The sequence below is a fragment of the Monodelphis domestica genome, chromosome 7, assembly GCF_027887165.1.
Source record: "Monodelphis domestica isolate mMonDom1 chromosome 7, mMonDom1.pri, whole genome shotgun sequence".
In the NCBI taxonomy this organism is placed as follows: domain Eukaryota; kingdom Metazoa; phylum Chordata; class Mammalia; order Didelphimorphia; family Didelphidae; genus Monodelphis; species Monodelphis domestica.
In genome coordinates, this window is record NC_077233.1 from 95,438,686 (window position 1) to 95,464,117 (window position 25,432).

Here is a 25,432-nt window from a genome sequence, read left to right on the forward strand (position 1 = left end):
GGGGAAAAGAGGGGGGAGAGGAAGGCGGGCCTTCCGGCTTCGGCTCCGCCCATCCCGGCTGGGGTTGTGATGGTGGCTGCGTCCTACCTCGCTCCGCTCTGGCCCCAGCTCTCCCTTCACTGTGGTCTCCCCAGAGACTTGTTGCTGCCACGGCCGAAGAAATTGGCCTGCTCCGGCGGGAGGCGCGTGAAGCCTCTGAGAAAGCTGCGAGACTTGGTGAGTCTAGCTGGGCCTGAGCTGAGGAGCCTTTGGTTCAAGAGAGTCTGGAACCGGGCGGGCTACGCGGGGATCCCCGGCTCTGAAAGGGGAACTTAAAACGGCGAGGGTTGTTTGTCGGGGTGGGGGGTATTCCCACGTTCTAAGGGGAGCAGGGGGAGGAGCTTGCGGGCGCGCGCCAGAGGGGGCCGAATGGAGGTGGGCTGGGGGTAGGGTGGGGCTCGTGGGAGCGCGCCTAGAACCTGATAGGAGAAGGGGTTAGGGGCGGGGCTTGAGGGGCGGGACTTGTAGGCGTGCATTTGGAGTCTGATAGAACAGTGGGATTAGGGCGGGGTCTGGGAGAGCGTGCTTGGGCCCTGATAGGAGATGGGTGGGGCCTGAAGGAGCGTGCCTAGAGTCTGATAGGAGAAGAGTCTAGGGGCGGAGACTCGGGGAGCAAATCTGGAGCCTGATAGGAGACTGGTGGGGCTTTTATGGAGTGCTTCTTTGGTCTGATTGGAGGGGAAATTTTGGGTGGTTGAATTGGTCATGAAAGGAGAAAGGATAGAGTAGTGGAGAAACTGGAGAGGGGGATGACGCAGGTGTGGAGGGAGGAGGGGCATCCAGTGTGCTGCCAAGGTCCAAGACTGGTTAGGTGGGTATAGGGAATAGATTTAGAGAGTATTTCTTTTTTTTTTTTAATTTAATTTTTTTGGAGAATTTTATTATCTCCAATTCATTTACATTTCCAGACCTTTTGACGTGCATTGTTTAATTTGTTCCTCACTATAATTTAATCAATAAACAACTAAATGTTTTCTTCTTTTGATTTTATTGTTTATTGTTTATTGATTTCTCATAAAATCATTGGTTTTTAGCTTCTCGATTCTAATTTTTAAGACCTGATTTTCCTCTGTCAGCTTTTGGGTCTCCTTTTTCTTTGTTCCATTTCTCTTCCTCACTTTTCCTCTGCCTCTCTTTTTTGAAGGGTTTTTTTTTTTTTAGCTCTTCCAGAATCTGCATCCAATTCATATTTTTCCTTGGATTTTGCATGTGTTTGCTTTGCTTTTACTGTCCCCTTCTTTGTCTATACCTTGCTCTTTGTTTCCATAAAAATTCTTTAGAGTTAGGTGCTTTGTTGTTTGCTCATTTTTCCTACCTTTTTGTTGTAAGGCTCTGTTTTCTGGGAGGTTAGAGTACCCTCTTAAACTTCAATCCTTCCTTTATGGTACTCTTAGCTTATTTTCCGAGTTTCTGCCAGTTTGAGATCTTCTGAGATGCTATAATGGCCTGAGATCTGGAAGCTCTGAGGGCCTCCTCCTATTGCTAATTCAATTAATCCTCGAAGATACCTGATACTTTAAAGACTTGCCTCAGTCTTGGGCTTAAGCTTTTGATCTCATTCTGAAATTGATCAGGTCTGGGGCTGTACAAATTTTAGCCCCAGACTTAGGCACAAATTTTTGGTCTGTTTATTTGATCCAGTTAGGCACACAGTTGATTTCCCTGTCCTAGAACTCCACCCTAAGCCACTGGCAAAAAGATCCAGACACTTCTCTTGGGTCAATCAACCACCCCAAATTGGGATCTATGTCCTCACAACAGGCCCAGACTGCCTTGGGCTGGGATTCTGGACTTCACCACAGGCTTGAAACCTCAAGGGGTGTGTGTAGGCTTGGACCTCTATTTGCCCAGGCAGGGTCCCAGGGTCTGAATGTTGGCTTAGGCCCAGGTTCAGAACCTCACACAGCAGATGTGGCCTGGGGGGGGGGTGTATGGATTGCTCTTCACTCCTTGCTATAGTCTTGTGGATTGTGCTCCCCTCACCTGAGTGCCCCAGATGTTTTCTGCCTACCTTTTGTTAACTGGAAAAAACACAGAACTATTAAATAGTCAAAAATCACTCCTTAATCAAGGGCAAAAGGGGTTCAGTGCTGGTAGGCCTTGACAACAGAACTGCTCTGGCTGCCCTGGTCACTGACCCCTGGGAAAATGCCAAAGGTAGGAGAATGACAATTCAGAGGAGCCATTAAAGTTGGGAGCTTTAAATATCTTTCTAGATGACCTGAGGGCTTAGGGTGAGAGGGACAGTTGATTGACTTTAAGAAAGGAAAATGAGGAGTTCCAGACAGTATAGTATAGTAGTGGTAGTCTCTCGATGACCGAAAATGACAATTGTTTTTGTGCATTATCATCTATTGATGTACCCTCAGGTGGCTTTGAAGTCCAAAGACTGAGGCGCAAAGTTTGTGCCATATGGGGCATGGGACGCCAGTTGTTACGGGAGGTGCGGTTGTGGCCTGGTGTCGGTGTTCATGTGCAGCAGCAAGACGTCGATGTCGTTCATCTTCAAAGGTGGTGGCAGCATGGTTAATGTGGGTTCGCCAGCTGCTTCTGACAGAGGCAGCAAGTTCTAGTTGCTTTGGTGTAATGCCAGCCCACTTCAAGTTTGACTTTAGCTGATCCTTGTATCTTCTCTTTGGTCGGCCTTGTTTCCTGAGTCCAGCTGACAGTTCACCATAGAATACCTGTCTTGGTATTCACTGTGGGTCCATGTGGATGACGTGTCCAGACCATTGTAGCTGGGTTTTGAGGACCATGACTTCAATGCTGGTGGAGTTGGCTCTGTCGAGGACTTCCTGATTGGTGATTCGGTCCTACTATCGGATCCTCATGATTGACCGGAGAGAGTGTTGGTGGAATTGCTCCAGCTGTTTCATGTGCTTCCGGTACAGTGTCCACATCTCGCAACCGTACAGGAGCAAGTTGAGGACCACTGCGTTGTACACTTTGAGCTTCATCGCAGTGCTTACACCTCTGTGTTGGAGGACTTTGCAGCGCAGCCGCCCAAGTGCCTGGCTGGCCTTTTGGATCCTGGCATTAATCTCGTGGTCTAGGGACCATCTTTGGTGATGGTGCTGCCTAGGTACTTGAAAGTGTTGACGTTAGAAAGCTGCGTGCTGTCGATTGTAATGCACGGCTGGTTCGTTGGCCTCCCTGGTGCAGGTTGGAACAGCACCTCTGTTTTGCTGAGGCTGATAGTCAGGCCAAACAGTTTTGTTGCAGTGGAGAACCTGTCCACAATGGTTTGGAGATGATTTTCTTGGTGGGCCATGAGAGCACAGTCATCTGCAAAGAGAGCTTCCAGGATGAGTCTCTCTGTTGTCTTTGTTTTTGCAGTCAGGTGGCAAAGGTCAAATAGTGAGCCATCCAGTAGGTATTTGATGTAGACACCCAGGTCTAGATCTATCACAGCATGTCGTAATACTTGGGTGAAAAATAGGTTGAATAGTACCGGAGCGAGGACACAGCCTTGTTTCACACCATTGGAGATGTTGAAGCGATCGGAAGTCTCTCCACCAGATAGGACTTCCCCTGTCGTGTTGACATGAAAGAGCTGGATCAGTTTGACAAATTTTGCTGGGCAACTGAGCTTGCTGAGGATCACCCACAATGCGTCCCTGTTCCCTGTGTCGAACGCCTTTTTCAGGTCTATGAAGACAATGTAGAGACTTAGGTTCTGCTCAAGGCATTTTTCCTGCATTTGCCTCACTGTGAAGACCATGGTCTTCATGGATCAGCGCATATGCCCCACACCAACACTGACCAGCACTGAGGAGACCATGGAGCAGTTTACCATGAACACAAAAGGGAAAGACTCAACCCAGGGCTGGGCCACCTTGGTAATGAACTTTAGTCTAGGGGGAGAAACCATTGGGACAAAAGAGATACTTAACTTCAGATGGGATTAGCTATTCCTGCCCAAACTACCAGGATGTCTATTGTCTGGTGAAGTAGGACCTTCCCTCAGGGGGAAAACTCTTGGGTGACAAGGTCAAAACCTGGCTTCTGCCTCCCAAATAAATAAACTGGGGACTTCTGGATTTCCTCGTTAAACACTTTTAAGTCTTTTTTTCCTTGAAAGTTGTTTCTCTCTGTCTCCTTGTTGGTTCTTATCATTCTTGTATTTGTTTTGTGGAATTGTTTTAATATTAGTTGGAGGGGATTCTCATGGTGACCTTGAGCTTCTCTGTTCTACTCTGCCATCTTGGCTCACTGTAACTTAATCTAGTGTGCTATTATTCCAGTTTTACAGAGGAGGAAGATGAAGCCTGGAAAGTTTAAGTTAGTTACTCAAAATCACACAGCTGGTAAATGCTGAGGCAGGACTTAAACTCAGACCTTACACACACACACACACACACACACAACCCACTTTCTCCTTCATGACTGGCACCCTGCACTAACTAGATTGTGAATCTCAAATTACATAATGTATGTAAAGTGCTTTGAAATGTTTACAGGGTTGAATGGATGAGTTACTATTATTATTGAGGCTTACAAACTGCTTTCCTTAGTCACTTTTTGAAGTAGGTTGTAAAAGTATTGTTATTTCTGATTATCTTTTTGTTTTCTGGAATAAAATATATTGGAAGTCTTGAAATGGTTGCCTAGCTGAAATGAGGCAGAGCATGAATCAAGCCCAGCCCATCTTATTCCAAGCCCAGCCTTCCTTCCTTGGGTCCTCTGCATAGCCTTGGACAAGTCAGTGAGGCCATGTCATATAGTAGAAAAAGCAACAGATTTTGAGTAGAGAACTTGGGTTGCAGTCCCAGCTTTTCTGCATACTACCTCTGTGACCTGTGCAAGTCATCTCCTTGGGCCTCAGTTTCCTCATTTGTAGTGATGAAGAAGATTGAACTTGAAGACCCAAGGACATTTCCTGCTCTAAACTGTAAACCTTAAAATTTCTTAGACTTATAAATGTTGGAAATTTCACCATTGGGAAATTTCATACTTGGAAAATTTCTTACTGATAGTCTATTGGAATGTGAACCCCATTGGCATGGGAGGTTCCTCCTCCTCCCTTCTTAAGATTACTTTAGGACAGAAAACCTTTTGCTGAACAATGGAAAGGTCTTTGACCTATGCTTAAGCACAGAACAGGAATTTCTTTGAGTCATGATTGATTTTAGAATTGATACAATGGAGATACTTGGAATGACAGAACCAGGTCTTGGAAATTGCAATCTCCACCCTACTCAGTCCTAACAGGATTTAGGAAGGGCTGCAGCATAGATCAAAATTTAATTATTTGAGAATATGACCTTCAACAGACATGTGCAAAGCCACAGACCTCTGGGCGGTCCTGGGTTAAGCTAGAGCCACCTTTGGCACAGGGAGACGTGGACAGTGATTGGTAGATGTGAGAACTGAGGGGAGGGAACTTGGATGGTTTCCTTAAAGATAGAGGGGTCTGAGGACTGAGGTGTGGTTGGAGAGTTTTGGCTCTTGAGTGGTTGGGGAGGTGCTCTGAGAAGCTTGCTCTGAAGGAAGCTGGAGGTGGAGGCCTCTGAGACTGTTTCTCCATTTTGGTCACATGAGTAATAGGGACTGATCTCCTTTCTTTGCCTCAGCTATCTAAGGGCTTGGGCCTTTTGGCCCAGCCTAAACAGAAGGGGTATTTAAGCCCTATTCCCTTCTCTCCCCTTTCTCTCTCCCTCTCTCTATCTCTAATTCCTTTCTTCCTCCTTTTTGTAATTAAACTCTATAAAAGGTTGACGGCTGACTTGAGTTTTCATTTAGGAATTACATAGCTGAATTCCTTGGCGACCTTAAATTAATATATATCAGCCTTTTAAAGTGATTTCCTTGTCACAAAACCTATATTCCTTTAAGTCACTTTGCCCTCAGCCTTGGTTTTCTCTTTTGTAAAATAAGAGTGCTGGCCTAGGTAATCTCTTAGATTCCCTTCAGCTCTGATGTCTCCTTCTCTAAAAACCCTTTCTAGCTCCACTGCTATCTATTCTTTAACTTAGTATTTCAACTCAGAAGAGGCCCTTGGAGAACTGGTCAGTCTTCAGACAGAGTGCTCTGTTAGCAAGGACTTTGTGTCTGTTATTGGACAAGGAACTCTCTGAGGTAGAAGACTAATGTCATAGGACATTGTTCTTTGAAGAATGGATCTCAGAACATAGAAGTCTTTTTTTAAACCTTTGCCTTCTGTCTTAGAATCAACAGTATGTATTGGTTCTAAGGCAGAAGAGTGGTAAGGGCTTGGCAATGGGGGTTAGGTGGCTTGCCCTGGGTCACACAGCCAGGAAATATATGAGGCTAGATTTGAACCCAGGACTTCTCATCTCCAGGACATTAGTACTTGGATGATAGATCTCAGAATACAGAATTATAGAATATTAGAGCTGATGGGGATTTTTAGTATCATCTTGCTCATCCCCCTCATTTTACAGGTGAGACTGGTCATAAGAAGACTAGAGAACTGGCCAATGTGATACAAGGAGTCAAGACCAGAGACCAGATCTGCTGCTGCCCAGTTTCAGCCTCTTTTAGTCATATCCAGACTACTTTCCCAAGCCCTGGCTGTTTTTTCCCCCAACTCTAGCTTGGATACTAAGTCTTTTAGGGGTTCAGAGCTCTTTACTTAAGGGACGACCAAACAAATCCAGCAGTGCTCCTACTCATCTCTCCCTCCTCTGCCCTAAGAGGAGGGATGTGCTAGATCCGAAGGAACTGGCCCTCTACAGATGAAATGATGTGCCCTGAACTTTGTCCACAGCCTCTCTCTCTGGGTCATTAGTCCTAGAGAAGGGAAAGTTGATGTCAGGAGAAATATATGGAAAACTGTCTTCTTGTTTTCTCATTTCTTTGTGAGGCAGGGTGAACTGAAAGTAGTCTGTCCTAGTGAGAAGACCAGCTCAGGTATACTGGAACTGGGTTTGGGTTTGAAATCTGATTGATAATTCCTAGGTAGGGGGCCTAGGTTGTCAATACAATCTTGCAGAGCAATTAAGCACTTACTAGGTGCTATGCCCTGGGGATACAAGTACAAAGAATGAGACAATCCCTAATGGTAAAGAACTTGAATTCTAATGTCTTCTAACCCCCTCTGAGCTCAGGTTCTTGTAAAATGAAGCTAATGATCTTCCCAATACCTAATGAAATGTGAGATGATGAGGACGATTCCTTGTTGATGAGCCTGTTACCAGTGATAAAGGAGGTGATTCTCTATTTAGGATAAAAGTATAGATAGCATGCTTATCAGATTTTGTAGAGCAATAGCTAGCATACTGCATGATGGTATCCAAAAATGTCTTGACTGCCTAGAACAGCATAGGTGAAGTATTGGCATACATGCCAAGCCGGCCCTGGGAGAGCTGCTACATTCCCCCACTGGAGGACATTTTTTGCATGCCCCACCCCTCTGTCCAGCCTCCCAAAATAAGCACTTCTTCTATACCCTCTCTGTGGTAATGCAGGAGGGCTCACAGGGAGTTTGAAATTGCTGTTTAAGCACTGGAACTTGAACACCTTCATCAACGCCGAACTAGAACATTGGGATAAATCTGATAAGATGAAATTTAATAAGGATAAATGGTAGTGTCTCACACTCAAGTTAAAAAATCACAAGTACAAGATGTGGGGCAGATGGCTAAACAGCAGTTTGTCTGAAAAAAGATCAGAGGTTTTGGTAGACTTAAGTTCACTGGGAGTCAACATTGTGAGAAGGTAGCCTCAAAAAGATAAGATGTTGTTCAGCTGCATCAGGAGAGGCCTAGCTTCATGAATAAGGAGGGGACAGATCACATATGGACTGCTGTGTTCCATGCCAAGCACCATTTATTAGGAAGGTAGAGGGCAGCCAGGAAAATAATAGGACTCAAGGCCATGGCCTATGAGTGTCAGCTGAAGGAAGTGGGGATATTTAAATTGAAGAAAAGCAGACTCCAGAGACGGAATGACTCTTTGGGTATTTGTAGGATGGCCCTACAGAAGAGTCCCTAGACTTGCTCTGATGGGCCTAGAAGTCAGAATCAGGAGCAATGGTTACAGGCAACTTTAAGATTCCTTTAAGGAAATGTTAACAATCAGAGCTGTCTGAAGGCAGAATGAGCTTCTTAGAGAGGTCTTTATGCAGAGGCAGGACAACTTCTTGTTGGGTAGTTTCATAGAAGGGCTTTCTTTTTTGGGTTGTGTTAGACTAGATGACCTGTTGAAGACCCTTCTAACTCTGAGATTCTGTGATTTCAAACTGAGGAGACTGAGATAAATAGAATAGAACTCATGGACAACAGTCCCTTGGCCAAGATTAAGTATCCCCTGTGTACAGAGTCCTCTTCTGGGCCTGAAAGGGGAAACCATAAAGAGTAGACTAATTCCTTCCCCTTGGGGATTTTCAATGAGAGAAAAGAGCCAGATGGACTTATACTGTATATTAAAGGAACAGAATGGAGTCTGAGAATCTTCTGGTCCTCTCTCCCCAGGGGTACCAGGCCGACTGACTTTACAGACTATTCCTAGAGATGTTTGGCTCTTCACGTGGGGGTGTGCGAGGTGGACAAGACCAATTCAACTGGGAAGATGTGAAGACTGATAAACAGAGGGAAAACTATCTGGGTAAGTCAAGTAGTCATAAACTTTGGGCATTGTCAATGGGCTGAATGTAGCAGGGGCTTTGGAGAAAGCTGATCATGGCTCCTTGGGGAATGTCGTGGCAAGACATGGATGGAGAGGGTTGGTAAGGGAATGGAACATATACATAGTGATGTTATAAATGGAAAATGAATGCTTTTGTAGCTTACCAGGTATTTGGGAATGAGTGAAAAAATCATGAATGAAATGCTTCCTGTGTGCAAATCATTGTGCTAAAAGATGGGGATTCACATAGAAAATTGGAGAGAGGTGCTACTCCCAAAGAGCTCACATAATAGGGAGAGACAGCATATATACATAGTAGGTTTCAGTGTCAAGATAGATTGGAAAGCCATCCTGTCCCTGAGGGCATAACAGCAAAAGAGGTGGTAATGCATCTTCTTTTGGATCACTTCTAATACTGAAAACCTTACTGTTTGGCATTGACAGTGCCAAAGAATTTTTCTGGATCTTCAGAAGTTAATGGCTACTAAATAGGCAAGGCTTGCAGAAGAGGGTGCCAGGTTGCATCGCCACAAGGATTGCTTCCTTGAACTATGGCTAAGGGGCTGAAGTTGGATTGGTGGTTTGGGAGGAGCTATAGGAGCTCTTGGCTTTACCATGGTAGATAATTGGGGATAGTGGCTATTTCCAAAAGGATTGCTATCTATGATAGTGGTTGCAAGCAGAGTCAGTAGTCTGGAGGGCACTGCTATTCCTGCATCATTGGAACACAGGGTTCTAGGCCTGGTTCTGGCCACATGAGCCCAGAAAAGTAATTTTATTTTTTTATTATTTTGAATGAATAAAACATTTATTACTCTCTTACTATTTACAGACCACAGTGCTAAAAGCTGGAGATACAGATAGAAAAGTAAGATGGTCCTGCTGTTGGGGAGCTAACATTCTAATGGGACAGGTTTCAGCTGCAAGTAGGCCAAAAGGTCCCATGAATCTTAGGGTGCAGTGGCAGAGCTAACAGTAATGATCTTTAATGTCATTTCCATTGTTAAATGATTCCATGTTCTGACAGCACCAGAAACTTTTATGATAAGAACATTCTTTTCCTGTATCTTCAGTAGATGTGGCTATAGCCCTTACAGGAACAGGTTCATCTCCCCAGGGCCTGCTTTCCCTGTGATGGCTGTGGACCCCCTTCTAAAGGCACTGCTTCTCCCATGACTCCTGGGTTCAGGGTCTTACACTGCTTCAGATCAGGGATTGAGAGGAAATGGGGATCGAAGTGCCAGGAGTCTTGACTTGTTTGGCATGTGCAGCCTTCTGTCCGTTCCCTCTAGGTGTTTGCTACTTCTTTTCGGATGGCTCACCTGCTCTATACCACTGCAGTAGTTGTCTGATTATTCTCCCTGCTCCAGTTCTCTCCTGACTCCAATCTGCCCTCCACTAAGCTGCCAACTTCACCCCTGCTGCTCAGAGCACTGCAATAGCTCTCTTGTTATCCCAGGATCAAATAGAGAATCCTTTTTGGTGTCTAAAGCTCCTTATAACCTGTCCCGTTTCTATTTAGAAAAGTCACTTTGTACCTCCTATGCCTCTGTTTCTCTGTGTACCACAGGGATGAGAAAACTCATAGGACATTATCATCAAATGACATGAATTGTTCTTCAGGGCATGTTCTTTTTTGGAAAAAAATCTACACGAGCTTTTAAAAATATTTTTATTATTATTTTAATTACACACAGAAACAATTTTAGACAATTGTTTGCTGACATTTGACAATTCAGATTCTCTCTCTCCCTTTCCTCTTTCCCCCAAAGGTAGCAAACAATCTGATATAGGTTATATCATTCAATGCATATTTCCATATTCCCCATATTGTGACTGAAGACACATATCACACATAGAGTAAAAAAAATACCTCACAAAGGAAATAAAATGGAAGATGGCCTGTTTAATGCTTTGACCTACAGTCAGACTCCAAAAGTTCTTTCTTTGGCTATGGATAGCATTTTTCATCATGGATCCCTTGTGGTATAAGATTTAAATTAATGTGTCCAATAACTTCAAGTATTATTTTTATAAAGTTTATTATCTGACAAAATAGAACCATGTGTTTAAGTTTTTCTACCTGCTCAAAAAGCCTGCTCTACCAAAGCTACAACAGAAAGGAAAGAGACAGAGAGATGGACCTCCACCCAATTTATATCCTGTCTATGTTAGCACATTATGACAGGAAGTGAGTGTGGTTCTGGGAATTGTAGTTTTGTTGGGGATTATAGTTTTTAGGGTAACAGATTCTAATTACACAAGAGACAGCTAGAAACTTGCTTTGCTGATAATGATTTAGTTTTTCACAGCTGATCATCAGTGTTTCTATTACTAGTTGTTCTGGTTCTACTCACTTCACTTTGCATCAATTCATATAAATCTTTCCAGCTTTTTCTCAACTCATCCTGTTCATCATTTCTTATGGGGCAATAATATTCCATTACAACTGTACACCACAACTTGTTCAGATATTCCCCAACTGATGGGCATCCCCTTTAGTTTCCAGTTCTTTGCCACTACAGAAAGAGCTGCTAAAAATCTTTTTGTTTAGATAGGTTCTTTTCTCTTATCTCTGATCTCTTTGGGATACAAATCTGGTAGTGGTATTTCTGGGTCAAAGAGTATGCCTAGTTTTGTGGCCCTTTGAGCCTGGTTCCACATTGCTCTTCGTGGTTATAGTAGTTCATAGTTCCACCAACAGTACATTAATGTCCCAGTGTTTCCACATCCCCTTCAGCATTTATCATTTTCCTTTTTGATCACATTTCTTCCTCTGAGAATGGTCTGTTAATTTGAAATCATTTCCTAAGCTCTAGATTTAAGAGCTTGGGATTTCCTTGAAAGAGGGGTTTGAGGACCATTTCTCTGCTGTCATCTCACCAATGCCCAGGAAGTTCTGTGACCTAAAGGGATGCCTGGGCTGGGAAGAGAACCCAGCTTTAGAATGCTTTGGAGGAATGCCTTAAAAAGTATGCCATGGAGTGTGTGTGTGTGTGTGTGTGTGTGTGTGTGTGTGTGTGTGAGAGAGAGAGAGAGAGAGAGAGAGAAGGCTTCTTGGAAAAGGAAGGAAGCTTTTCACACCTAACAAAGGGTGGGATTGTAATATTAAGGCTGGAGAACTTGGCATGTCTTGTCTTTATGTCTTGTCAGATACCCACTAGCTCTTCTTTCTTCCCTTATTCGGATTAAGGGATTTGGGAGGCTGCCTCAAAGCAAACTCTGGTGAAATATTTATCCTCTCAGGGTTTTGCATGTGTCCCCCAAAGTCTGAATTGTGTTGTGGTAGCTGACATTTATGTAGGGTTCATTCACATTGTAAGGATGGAGGAATAGGCACTTTCCTCCAAGGGACTGGTGATTTCATCATGGTGGGTTTGCTTGCCAATGGGGCAGATCACAACCTCTCCATGTCTTCTCATCCTGGATGTGACCTCCCATAAATCATCCAGTAGTGCCTGGGCCACTGGGCTAGCATGCTCATGGCTTTCCTCTTAACTTAAGGTGGGAGCTCCACAATTCCTCACTCTTGCTCGGTGCTCAGATGGCTGGAGTCACCATGACTCTTTTAAACATGCTTTCATTTACTTTCTCTTTGCTCAGACTCCAGGAAGGTGCCATTGCTGGGGAAGAGAAATCTGGGCCCTGAATCTGCCCTCAGGGAACTCGTAGTCAGTGTTGGATATGACCTCTCAGTGTTTCCTCTGGAGAAGGTAGCAGAGGTACACGTTTAGCTCTAGCTAATTCCATGTGGAGGTGTAGCCTCTGGCACAACCGGGACTGGACCAGGATTTTTGGAGTGTTGTAGCAGCAGACCCAGGAAAAGTGGCAGAGACCTGGCCTGACAGAAAGGCTGGGACTTCAGTCCTGCTTCTAACCTGTGAGAGTCCCTGAGACTACGTCCTGCGCCTTCTCCTTTATGCTATTTCACTTGACGATTCCATCAACTCTTAGGGGTTCAGTTGTTAACTCCAGCAGATGTGCTTGTCTGGCCCTGTAATTGTTTCTTCCAAACTCTAGTCTTCTCTCTCCAGCTGCCTTTTAGATGCTACAAACTGATGTCCCATCAGCAGCTTGACCTCGATACATCCATGAACTCATTGGCTTTCCCTGCAAACCCTTTTCCCTGACTTTCCCGTATCATCCTTATTAACTCTTCCTCACCTTGCTCTCTTACCCCAAATCCAATCACTGGTCTAATCCTGTCATTTTTGCCTTCATCACAGCTCTCCAATAGCTCCTTCTCTCCTATGACGCTGCCCTCATTCTGGTGCAGGCCCTCACCACCTCCCCCCTGGACTATGGCAGTAGCTGCTGGTGGGGTAGCCTGCCCCAAGATCCTTCACTTCATTCGGCCCCCCCATTCAGGAAATTCCAGGGGCTTCCTGCTACCCACAGGATCAGCTATAACTCTCTGGTGTTTGGAGCCTTCTTCCTGGCCTCTTCCAACCTTTCCAGGTCTTTGTTGCCTGACTCCTCTCCTCTTCCCCCTCCTGGCTGGCCTTTGTATATGTAGAAATTTTCTACCTTTGAACCATATGTTCCCCAGAATTCCTTTTGTATTTCCCAGAATTCCTTTCCCTTCTCTACCACATTGCTTGTTCATGGTTGTATATAAGTTTTGGTATCTTCTCCCTCTTGCTCTCTTTCCACTTGTGTTGCTGGGAAGGCTGGTTTTACTCAGGCTTTTTACTTCAAGTTAATTTTAATAAACTTTATAAATATAATACTTGGAGTATTTTGAATATTAATTTTTAAATCTACACCTTTGGTAAGAAGCAGTACTCAGCCCTCCTCAATCTCCTCTGGGCGGCCCTCTGAGGCTCTCTCCACTTCATCCTCCATATGCTCCCAGCAGACCATGACTTCCTGGAGAGTCTGGGCTGTTTTGTGTCTTTCTTTCTTCCCGCCCACATTCAAGACCCTTGCCTGCACTGATTTCCATTCTCATTGTCACTGATCACTAGCCTTGGTTTTCCAGTGCATTTCTTCTGAGTGTGCTCTTTGTTTCCCCACTAACCTGAGGTCTCCCAAGGCAAGGATTGTGAATTGGGCATCTTTACATTGGTCTTCCTTCATGTTGTTGCCTTTTAGTGGTGAAGGCATTGTGGGAAGAACAGGGTCAGTGCCTGAGGGAGGGGGGAATGGAGCAGAAGTTGGTGGGAGCATCCAGGGTTGGGGGGAGCCAGGAGGCCTGGTGGGAGATTTTATCATGGATTCAGAATGGGACTGCTCTTTTCACAGGGAACTCCCTGATGGCCCCCGTGGGCAGGTGGCAGAAAGGCCGGGACCTCACATGGTACGCCAAAGGCAAGAAAGGCAACGTGGCTCTAAGCCGAGAGGAGGAGCTAGCTGCCGTGCGCCAGGCTGAACAAGAGGCCCTCTTGGCTGCTTTGTGAGTTTTGGGTCCCAGAGGCTAGGCGCGCGTGTGTGTGTGCGTGTGTGTGCATGTGTGTGCGTGTGTGTGCGTGTGTGTGTGAGAGACAGACAGACAGACAGACAGACTGGTCTGAAGAATTTTCCCTACCTACTCTTAACCCAACCAAGGAGAGATGAGAGAGAGCTCAATGTAACAATTAAATTTTAGGTTTTGATTCAATATGAGAGTTATAAAAGTGGTTGCCATTTATAAAATATTAGCCCCTAAGTCAAAATGACTGTTAGCAGCTTTTATTTACAACAAGGTAGAACAAATGAAAGTGGGAAATGTAGAAAAGAGACAGCTTTAACACGCCTCCCAGCCCTACTTCCTTCTCTGATGAAGTCTGCCTCAGCCCCCTCAAGGGCTTCCTCAAGTCCCGATCTCCATATGAAAGTCTGGTAGTCTCCAGCAAGCCAACACAGAATCCAAGGAAAGAGTCTCTCCACAAGCTGAGGAAGGAATCTCTGGAACCAATCTTTCCACAAACCAAGGCAGCAAAGAGAGCCAAGAAACCAGAATCTCCAAAAACCAAGGAAGGAAATGGTGTCCCAGACCATGGTGGTCTCTTTTTATACACCCTTTTCCCATGTCATTTCCTATGTCTCTCCCTCTTCACAGAAACCAATTTGCAGTCTTTCAATTTGCCCACCACTGCCCAAGGGGGGGTGCAGTGCTTGTGGCCTTTGGAGGTGTGGACTAGTGAGTGACTTGTGAGCTCTCTTACCTAATAGTTAAGTGGGGTACTAAGTAGGGATACCTTAAGTTCTTGATTTGATTAGCTAAAAATAGACAAAGGGATAGTTAATTCTATCTTCACAGCAGTATGGCAGAAGGAACTTTGCCTTAGAAATTGGGAAACTTGAATTCTGTATTTCCATTCCAACTGCTATGTTCTCTACTGCAGTGATCCTTCAGTTTCTGACATTTCCATTCTCAGATCTTTTCAAGCTCCAACATGATGTGGGCTCTGTTCCTTCTAGTTCTGTCATTCTTTGGTTCTATCAGCATTAGCACATGTGTTTAATCCACAGTTAGACTATTTTTGATTTATGTTGGGGAAAAGAGGAGGATCCAAGAAAGAGTAGGCCCATTGCTAGAGGTGAATGGAGTGATGACAAAACCACAGAAGGCAGAGCTGCTCAGTTTTTATTTTAGTCTACGCCCAGGGACCTTCACAGCTCTTGGGCTGGAAAGGAAAGAGCAGCAGTAGTGGTCTCAATAAGCAGCCAGTAGGTAAGCTCTCCTAGGAAATTTATCCTTGATAAATTCAGGTTTCTAGTCCATATGAGCCATATCCTGAGGTACTGAAAGAATTGGTAGATGGGTGTAAAGATTAAAATTTTGGGAAACTGAGGCAGGTAGAAATTAGTTTCTCTCTGCAAGGAGTATTATATTTTAGAGTTTTATTAAAGGTTGAGAATTTAAGAAAAATACAAGAAAGGCACGTGCCAGGTGGGCCGAGAGGCCCAATTCAATTTCACTCACATCATGAGATGCATCTGCTTGCCACCGGAGACAGGAAGAGAAGAGAGCCAAAACCTTTTCCAATCAGGTTAAATACCCCATCTTGATCTCGGCCCAGGTGAGAATTCAGTGATACTACAAAGCATTCTGGGGAAGTGGAGCAAGGACTTCTGGGGATTGAAGTCCTGGATTCAAGTCTCCATTTTTACATGGGGTTGCTAGGCTATACCCTCAGTGATCTTTGAGAGCCCACAGAGAACAAAATTGGCCCCAGAGGACAGAGCAGGGCAGATGATAGTTTACAAAGTATAAGCCTGGGAGCTCATCTTTGGGGCCTGGGCAGATTCTAGAATCTATCGTGAAAGAGATGGTTAGTGAACATATAGAAAAGAAAACCACAGCTTCATCTAATGGGCTACTCCAAGCTAACCTTTTTTTCTTTTTTGACTGCTTAGGGGAGTACTCTAGGTAGCAAGTCACTCAGATAGCATAAAGGATTTTATTATTGTCTAGCCCAGTGGGACTAATGGGGATCTGGGATAGACAGTAATAATATTAAATGGATTTAGAATTGGTTGAATGATCAGAATCAGCCCATAATGACTTCCTGGCACTGGAGCAGCTGATCTGCAGGGGAGAGCTCTGGGATATGCGTTGGGGCTCATTTTGATTAACATTTGCATCTGTGACTCAGATAAAGATACAGATGGCTTGCTTTTGAGATTTGCAGATGATACCAAGCTGGGAGGGTTCACCTGTGTGAACACCTGGGATTTAAAAAGATCTAGATAGGCTAACAGTGGATTGAATGGAATAAGATGAAATTTAATTAGAATAAATATAAAACCATATACTTGCAAAGTCAGTTTTTTTTTTTTAATTTGAAGTTTAGGATGGGGGAGGTATACTTAGTAGTTCATTTGAAAAAAACTGGGAGATTCTTTGGGCTCCAAGCTCCATCAGTCTGAGATAGCAGTGTGGTATGTCAGCCCAGAACACTAAGGTATGATCCAGGACTCTATTAAGAAAGGCAGAAGAACAAAAGATCAAGGATATCCAGGGAAATAATGAAAAAAATGCAAAGGAAGGTGGACTAGCAGTACCAGATCTCAAACTATACTATAAAGCGGTGGTCATCAAAACAATTTGGTACTGGCTAAGAGACAGAAAGGAGAATCAGTGGAATAGACTTGGGGTAAATGACCTCAGCAAGACAATCTATGACAAGCCCAAAGATCCCAGCTTTTGGGACAAAAATCCACTATTTGATAAAAACTTCTGGGAAAATTGGAAGACAATATGGGAGAGATTAGGCTTGGATCAACACCTCACACCCTATAACAAGATAAACTCAGAATGGGTGAATGACTTGAACATAAAGAAGGAAACTATAAGTAAACTAGGTGAACACAGAATAGTATACATGTCAGACCTTTGGGAAGAGAAAGATTTTAAAACCAAGCAAGACATAAAAAGAGTCACAAAATGTAAAATAAATAATTTTGATTACATCAAATTAAAAAAATTTTTGTACAAGTAAAACCAATGTAACCAAAATTAGAAGGGAAGCAACAAACTGGGAAACAATCTTCATAACAAAAACCTCTGACAAAGGTCTAATTACTCAGATTTACAAAGAACTAAACCATTGTACAAAAAATCAAGCCATTCTCTAGTTGATAAATGGGCAAGGGATATGAATAGGCAATTTTCAATTAAAGAAATCAAAACTATTAATAAGCACATGAAAAAGTGTTCTAAATCTTATAGTCAGAGAAATGCAAATCAAAACAACTCTGAGGCATCACCTCACACCTAGCAGTTTGGCTAACATGATAGCAACGGAAAGTCATGAATGCTGGAGGGGATGTGGCAAAGTAGGGACATTAATTCATTGCTGGTGGAATTGTGAATTGATCCAGCCATTCTGGAGGGTAATTTGGAGCTATGCCCAAAGGGCGATAAAATACTGTCTGCCCTTTGATCCAGCCATAGTACAGCTGAGTTTGTACCCCAGATATAATAAGGAAAAAGACTTGTACAAGAATATTCATAGCTGTGCTCTTTGTGGTGGCCAAAAACTAGAAAATGAGGGGATGCCCTTCAATTGGGGAATGGCTGAACAAACTGTAGTATATGTTGGTGATGGAATACTATTGTGCTAAAAGGAATAATAAAGTGGAGGAATTCCATGGAGACTGGAACAACCTCCAGGAAGAGATGCAGAGTGAGAGGAGCAGAACCAGGAGAACATCATACACAGAGACTGACACACTGTGGCACAATTGGATGTAATGGACTTCTCCATTAGTTGCAATGCAATGTTCCTGAACAACTTGGAAGAATCTACAAGAAAAAAACCACTATCCACATCCAGAGAAAAAACTGGGAATAAAAACACAGAAGAAAAATAACTGCTTGAATATATGGGTCGAGGAGGATATGGCTGGGGATGTAGACTCTAAATGATCACCCTAGTGCAAACATCAACAGCATGTAAATAGGTTCTGATCAAGGACACATGTAACACCTAGTGGAATTGCACATCGGCTATAGGAAGGGCAGGGGGAAGGGAGGGAGGAATAGAAAATTATTTTTGTAACCAAGGAATAATGTTTGAAATTGAACAAATAAAATTAAAATTGGCAATGAGAGAGAGAGAGAGAGAGAGAGAGAGAGAGAGAGAGAGAGAGAGAGAGAGAGAGAGAGAGAGAGAGAGAGAGAATTCTTCCGTCACCTGGAAGAGAGATTCCACTTGTTTTAAGGTCTCCTAGTTCTGCCTTCTTGGGGCAACAGCTAATAAAGGGGCAGATTTAGGCTCAATGTCAGGAAAGACTTGCTAAGAATTAGAGCTCTCCAAGAGGGGAATGAGCTGTGGGGTCACCCTCATGGGAGGTCTTCAAAAAGAGTCTGAATGACCACTGATCCATTGTGGAGGGATTAGATGACTGCTAAAGTCCCATGGACTACTCAAATTCTGTGATTCCTTTTCTTGATTTTGTTGCCCTGATTCTTTCCAGAGGCTACAAGAACGTGAGGAAGCAGCCCACAGGACTGAGCAAAGAGGTAACCTGGGAGGAGGAGAGGGTGAGAGGGGTGTTCTCTCAGACCAGAGTCCTTCCTCTTAGTTCTGGCATGGGGGTAGGGCTTTTGCCCATCAATTATCTCCTAGGTTTGAGGAAAGGAGGATTTTTAAACAGTGAGTGCCCACAGTAAATGAAAAGGCCTTATTTTGGGGCCTTAATCATTATGAAGTAAGGAGATATCTTCAGTCTGCAAGGATAGAATCTGGTTATATAGGGGATGTGGAGGGGGTGTGGGGTGTAAGGAAGCTAGAAATGAGGGAAGGTTTGGGATTAGAGAAGATGAGAATGACCTTCTCTTTCTCCCTGGCCTGAGCAAGCTGCTTAGCTTTGGGTTAAGAAAAACAGAGTAAGCAGGAATGGGGGTGGGATGGATCAAAACAAGGAAAGGAAACATTTTTTAAAATCCTATCTTCTATTTAAGACAGAAGAGCATCAAGAGCTACACAGATGTGGTTAAATGACTTGCTCAGGGTCACATGGCTAGGAAGTGATTGAGGCTAGATTTGAACCCTGATCCTCCCAGCTCCAGGCCTGGCACTTTTCCACTGTACTACCTAGTTGCTCCTGGGGTGGAGGGATGGGCATTTTAAAGAAGGCAAGAGAAGATGGAATGGAGCAAGAAGGGCCTTTTGAGTATGGGGTTGGGTTAAGGGACTGGTTCTAGTTCCCAAGAGAAGGTCCCCAATTGGAAACGAGAATGGATCTTCTTGGGTTAATTCCAGCCTAATTGACTGAACTCTTTGAAATCAGTTCCTGAACTTTGATTAGCTTTGCCTTCCCCTCATAGTGCCTGGCTCTGAGAACTGCCCTTTCCCCTCCAGCAAGGGTCAGCACCTTCTACTCTTCTCAGACCTGCCTTTAGGACTGGCTTTAATCCTTGTTTTAGAATTGTAGGGTGTTTAGATCAGCCCCAGCTCTGCTCTTCATTGCCTTTTGCACCTCCGTCACATGAAGCTGTTGGGCCATTGCACTCTAAAGTCCCTTCCGCTCCCAATCTCAGTATCCTGTGATTTGAGAAGGGAGAAATCAGTGTTGTGTGGGTGCCTCAGGCTGCTGGGATCCCATTTCCCTTCCTGTCACAGTTGAAGCATCTTGGGTTTTATCCTGATTAATCCTGCCCCTGGATGCTTCATTGATGCATGGAGTCACGAGGCGGCCAGCAGCTCCCCATAGGCTGAGGGCCTTAGAATGCCCACTGTGGCTGGCCCCGGCCGCACGAAGGCCCAGGTGATGGTGCCCGCTCCTTCCCTGGGCATTGTCCTCACGGTGGCTGTCATCACTAGACTCCTTCCCTGAGCTTGGGGCTCCTCAGACCAGGGCACCTCCAGCCAGGACTTTGTGCTCTAAAGCTACATTCACTCCAGCTGCTCATGAGCAGTCAGTCTGGCCCGGCTGCAGCCGGGCTAAGAACAGACCTACTTGGGCCCCACGGCGGCAGAGGGGCAGAGCCAACATCTGCTCTGCCTCCCCATTGCTCAGACCGAGGCCACTTCTCTGCTTCCCTTCTAGGACTTTGTGGAGATCTGCAAGCGGGAAGGGACGGATCGTGAGGAGAAGGATGTAGACCAGCTGTCAGGCCTGGGGAGCTCCAGGTACTGAGGGTGGGAGAAGGCATGGAATTATTGCTTGGACCTGGGGGTGGGATACCTAGCTGTGGATGACAGGTGCTGTGGTGTCAGGGAGATGCCCCCCACCATGGAGTCCAGAGCCCCTAGGCAGGGAGGCTCTACATAGCAATGTTGTGGGAGGCTTTCGGGGCTGGCCTGAGGAGATGGGGGGAGACCCTTCTCTCCATGCCTGTGTTCTCATCTGTAAAATGGGTGTGTTTGTATTCCTCAGTGGTTCAGCTGGCCGGGTAATGCTCTCCAAAGAAGACAAAGAAGCTGCCAAGCTGGGATTGTCTGTATTCACGGTAAAGCTTCCTTCCCTCCCTCTATCCTTGTTGATCCACTTCAGGGCAGATATGGAGGAAGTCAGCGCTGACTAGTCCAGTCCATTCCCCCCCAAAGAGGATGCTAGAGAATTGCAATGAGGCACAGAGACTTGCCTCATCCAGGACCCACGTCCTTTGCCACTGCAGGAACTACAGCTTGGTGTGGTGTGGGGGCAGCATGCCTGGACGTGAACTCCAGCTCTGCTACCCAGTTAATGTCCCTTACTGCCCTTGGCCTTAGTTTCTTTTATGAAATGGAGGTTTGGAACTCTTTTTTTTTTTCTTGAGGGCCTTCCTTAGCCCATAGGATTCTCTTAGACGTGTTAGCATGAGGTTTGTGCCCCCTTTACACACCAGCTTGTATGTGATAATGCCTCCTCCCCAGGGTTCTTGGGGCCTCTCCTAAGAAATGTATTAAATCTCTTTTCACTTTTGAAAGTAAAAATGGTCAGCTCTTAATCCTAGCAGTAGCCTGGAGCAACATGCTGGTGGTAGTAGGGTTGGGGTTGGAGGAATGACAGGTGTGCTTGGTCAGTATATGGGAAAAAACCACCAAATCTGGAGTCAGAAGTCCCTGGTTCATTTCTCAATACTTTTGTGACTTCTGTCTGGGCCTGTTTTCTCGTCTGTAAAAGGGGAAGGTGTTGGACCAGCAGATCTCTAAGATTGCCTTCAGTTGTGTGGGCCTTGGCTCAGAGCTGCTACTAGGCTGTTGCTGGTGTGTATATATATATATATAATATTTATATATTTTTTGGTCTTAAAATTTTTTATTTAATTAATTTAGAATATTTTTCCATTTGCCAAAAAGAGCTGCTATAAATATTTTTCTACAAGTGGATCCTTTTCCCTGTTTTATTATCTCTTTGGGATACAGACCCAGTAGTGGCATTACTGGATCAAAAGATATGCACAGTTTTATAGCTCTTTTGGGCATAAATTCCAAATTATCCTCATATCACAACTCTACCAACAATGGATTAGTGTCACAATTTTGTCACATTCCCTCCAGATTTACCACTTTCCTTTACTGCCATGTTGGCCAATCTAATAGATGTGAAGTAGTACCTCAGTGTTGTTTTAATTTACATATGATTATTGATGGCTTTAATTTCTTCATCTGAAAATTGCTTGTTCATATCTTTGGGGAATAGCTTATATTCTTATAAATTTGACTTAGTTCTCTATAAATTTGAGAAATTAGACCTTTATTAGAGAAATTTATTATAAAATTTTCCCCAGTTGTGGTGGCTATATTAATTTTGTTTTTAGAAAAGCTTTTAATTTAATAAAATCAAGATTATTTGTTTTGCATCTTCCCTTCTCCAAAGATCTTCCAGGCAAACTATTCTGTGTTCCCCTACCTTAATTATGGCATTATTCTTTATATCTAAATCATCTATATGTTTTGACCTTACCTTGGTATGGGATGGGATGTGAGATATTGGTCTAAACCCAGCTTCCGCCATACTATTTTCTAGTTTTTCCCAACAATTTTTGTCAAATTGTGAGTTCTTATTCTAAAAGCTGGAGTGTTTGGGTTTATCAAACACTAGATTACTATAGTCATTTACCCCTATATATTGTGTATCTAATCTAATCCTTTGATTTATCATTGAATTCCTTAGCCAGCACCAGTCTGTTTTGATAATTATTGCTTTATGATAATATAGTTTGAGATCTGGTACTGCTAGGCCTCCTCCCTTCATATTTTTTTCATTAGTCCCCTTGATATTTTTGACCTTTTGTTCTTCCAGATGAATTTTATTATTTTTCTAGTTCTATAAAATAATGTTTGATTGGTGTGGCACTGAATAAGTAAATTAATTTAGGTAAGACTGTCATTTTTATTTTATTAGCTCAGCCTACCCATGAGTAATTAATATTTTTCCAATTGTTTTAGATATGACTTTTAGTAAAAAGGGTTTTATAATTGTTTATATAATTCCTGGGTTTGCTTTGTCAAGTAGATTCCACAGGTATTTTATATTGTTTAGAGTGATATTAAATGTAATTTCTCTTTCTATCTCTTGCTGCTGGATTTTAGTGATATATAGAATTGTTGATTTATGTGGGGTTATTTTGTGAATTGCAACTTTACTAAAGTTATTAATTTTTCAACTAGTTTTTTAGTTGATTCTCTAGGATTCTTTAACTATACCATCATATCTTACCTCCCCTTCTCCTTTCTTTTGGCTCTTAAGACCCCAGGTCTTTCTACTACCCTGTGTTTTAAAAATTAAGTGTGCCTGAGAAGTGTCTTCAGGGAGCCACTGAGGGTCCTCTTGAGCTGGGTTGCTGGCTAGCTAGCCTCCATCCTAGGAAGTCACCTGTCCGTCTTGGCCTATTCTTCTTGCTCTTTCCTATTTCTCCTTTCAGTCAGCAGCCACATATCACCATTTGATTTCAGATTGAGTTTAGTCACCTTTGTATGACACAGTATTTTGGCCCAAGTGTGGCCTCCTGGTGCTCATTGTGGAGTCACATTCTGGGTTTAAATTCTGCCTCTGCCTCTTAGGACCTGTGGGACTGTGGTTAAGACTCTTAATTGCCCGGGCTTCAGTTTCCTCCCCGGTAAAATGGGGGGTTAGACTAGATGGCCTCTAAAATCCCTTCCTGCTCTAAATCTGTGCCTCTCCGGCCCTTAGCATCACAAGGTGGAGAGCAGTTCGGCAGTGCCGCCGTCAGCCCCTCCAGTGGCCAAGAGGAAAGCAGACACAAGGTAAGGATTGTGGAAGCCGGGTATGGAGAACGGGTGGACCCCAGGCCAGGAGAAAGCAGTCAGGGAGGCTGATGGTTTAGATTTTGGATGCTTGACAAGTCTCTTTCTCTGACCTGAATTGCCTCACCTGTAAAAGGGGGATAGTCATCCTGGGCCTGCCGTCCAGTGTACTGTCCCTCAGCTTGCTAGAGAGATGGGGAGAATTTAATCCACTGCCCTCTCCCCGGGGTTGTGAAAGCAGCTGACTGCGGATGGGAGAAGCGGACATGGTTCCTTCAGCCATGCTCTGATGGTCTGGCAAAAGAGTCTCCATTCCTTTTACATCAGTACGCAGGCTTGTTACAGCTTCACATAAAATGAGCCACAAGGGCCACAGAGGTCCTTAGTGCAGCCTCATGCTACGTCCGAGAAAGCTCAGGGCCAGAAAGGAAGGAGCAGCATAGGCCAGTGCCCGGACTGGGCCTCCTCTCCCTTATTGCATACACTACATTGTGGGCCAGACCCAGGGACGGGGCGGCTCCCCACCTCCAAGTGCACTGAGGAAGGGCCGGAGTCCCCCGCCCAGTGACATTCCTCCTGTGACTCTGCATGGCTTGTGGGGCCTAAGCCCGCTTCACATCCAGCTTTGGTAGCTGCCATGTGTGACTGCTGGGGCACTGGGTAAACCGGGCCCAGGACCAGAGTGGAAGAGACTCCTTGGCAAGGATGTTCCAAAAGAAAACCCTCAGTCACGGTGAATTCGTGCCCCCTCCCCTCTCTGCAGCAGGCCTGAGAGCCACAAGAAAGCCAAGAAAGAGAAGAAAAAGAAGAAGAAAAAGAAACACAGGAAAGAGAAGAAGAAAGAGAAGCATTCTAAGAGGGGTTCCTCGTCCTCCTCATCTTCCCCCTCCCCAGACAGGTAGAGTCTGTCCAGCATTCTGTTGAGGGCTGTTGGGGAAGAGCTGGCCCAGACTGGCCTGGGAGCTCCCCAGGTAGACAGCTTAGGAGAGCTGCAGGAGCTACTTGTCTGTTGGCAGTCATTTGTCAGAGGCTTCCTCTGTGCTGCACTGACCCCTCGGAGCCCACGTTCTCACGGGAAGCCATAGGCCAGTGACTGTGGCAGGCAGACAGGCTGCTCTGCGGGCACTCGGGCCCCAGCCCAGGGCGGCAGTGGGGGCCGGGGTAGCTAGAGGAGTGCAGAGAGGGACAAAGTCTAAGAGGTGGGAGATGACTTGGCCAGACAGCAGGAGCAGGGTGGGTGGGCCGGGAGAGCCAGAGGCTGGCAGCCCCACAGCTGGCCCCGTTCTCATCGCCGTTTCCCACAGGCACCGGGACTCGCCCTCTACTTCCTCTCGGGCGCAGACACCCAGGAGCAGACACGCCGACGACTCCTCTCCTGGTCCCAGGAGGAAGGACCGAAGCTCCGAGCCGAAGCCCCGATCCAAGAGGCGTCGGCACGATTCCGATGACTGACCCTGAGCCCCGGGAGGCAGATGGTACAGTCAGGGAGCCTCCCCAGGCTCTCCCCAGGGCCGGGGCCCTCTGCAGCGACCAGGCTCCCTCGGCCCCTGGCAGAGCTGGGCCTTGGGGAACTCCCCGGGGGCTGCTGTCTGACTCTCACCCTCTCCCCCTCCCCAGGCCAGTCCTCCCAATAAAGCTGCTGCCTCCTTCCCTGCTTCTCAGGGAGTTTTGGGGCCCGGCTCCTTCATCCCAGGCCCGTCCCCAGAGATGCGTTCAGCCCACTCGGTGCCCAGGAAGAGGAGGAGAGCACGAGGAGGCAGGAAGCCTGGGCATGCCGCCGAGTCCCTCTGATTTGGTTTCTCTGGCCAGTCACGCTTCTTCCTGCCTGCCTCAGGCTGTGCTAGTGAAGAAAGGGCCGGCCTTGGGCGGGATGGGCTCCCCCCAGACATGGGATTCCTGACTTCCCCCAGATCCTGCCGAAGGGCGGCTGAACCACCGCAGGCCTTAGAAACCCAGGGAAGAGCCTTGCCCGGAGACTGTGGCTTTCACACGGACAGCTGCTCAGGCCTCCGTCCCTCCCTCCCTCCCTCCTTCCAGCCACAGGTCTCCACTGGATGCTAATGACTTCCACTGCCACGAGCTTCCCCCTGCCCAGCTCTATGGGGATTAGCCCCCCTTTTATCATCCCCATTTTGCAGGTGAGGAAATGTTCAGGGGGGGAGTGCAGAGGCCCAGCC

At 45.4% G+C, this 25,432-nt stretch overlaps 1 protein-coding gene across 5 annotated transcripts; it reads left to right on the forward strand.

The window, feature by feature from the left end:
- On the forward strand, positions 1 to 24,905 carry C7H1orf35 (chromosome 7 C1orf35 homolog). Of its 5 annotated transcripts, none has more exons than XM_056805167.1 (9): positions 1 to 216; positions 8,475 to 8,607; positions 13,873 to 14,023; positions 18,535 to 18,580; positions 20,110 to 20,192; positions 20,440 to 20,512; positions 23,182 to 23,255; positions 24,019 to 24,153; positions 24,560 to 24,905. In XM_056805167.1, exons 2-9 carry the CDS (start codon positions 8,514 to 8,516, stop codon positions 24,705 to 24,707), a joined length of 804 nt encoding a protein of 267 aa, XP_056661145.1. In that variant the 5' UTR covers positions 1 to 216; positions 8,475 to 8,513; the 3' UTR covers positions 24,708 to 24,905. The 5 variants fall into 5 exon arrangements, with proteins under 5 accessions (XP_056661145.1, XP_056661149.1, XP_056661147.1 ...); XM_056805169.1 differs by lacking the exon at positions 1 to 216 and adding an exon at positions 614 to 678; XM_056805168.1 differs by lacking the exon at positions 1 to 216 and adding an exon at positions 739 to 850.
- The last annotated feature ends 527 nt before the right edge of the window (positions 24,906 to 25,432 follow it).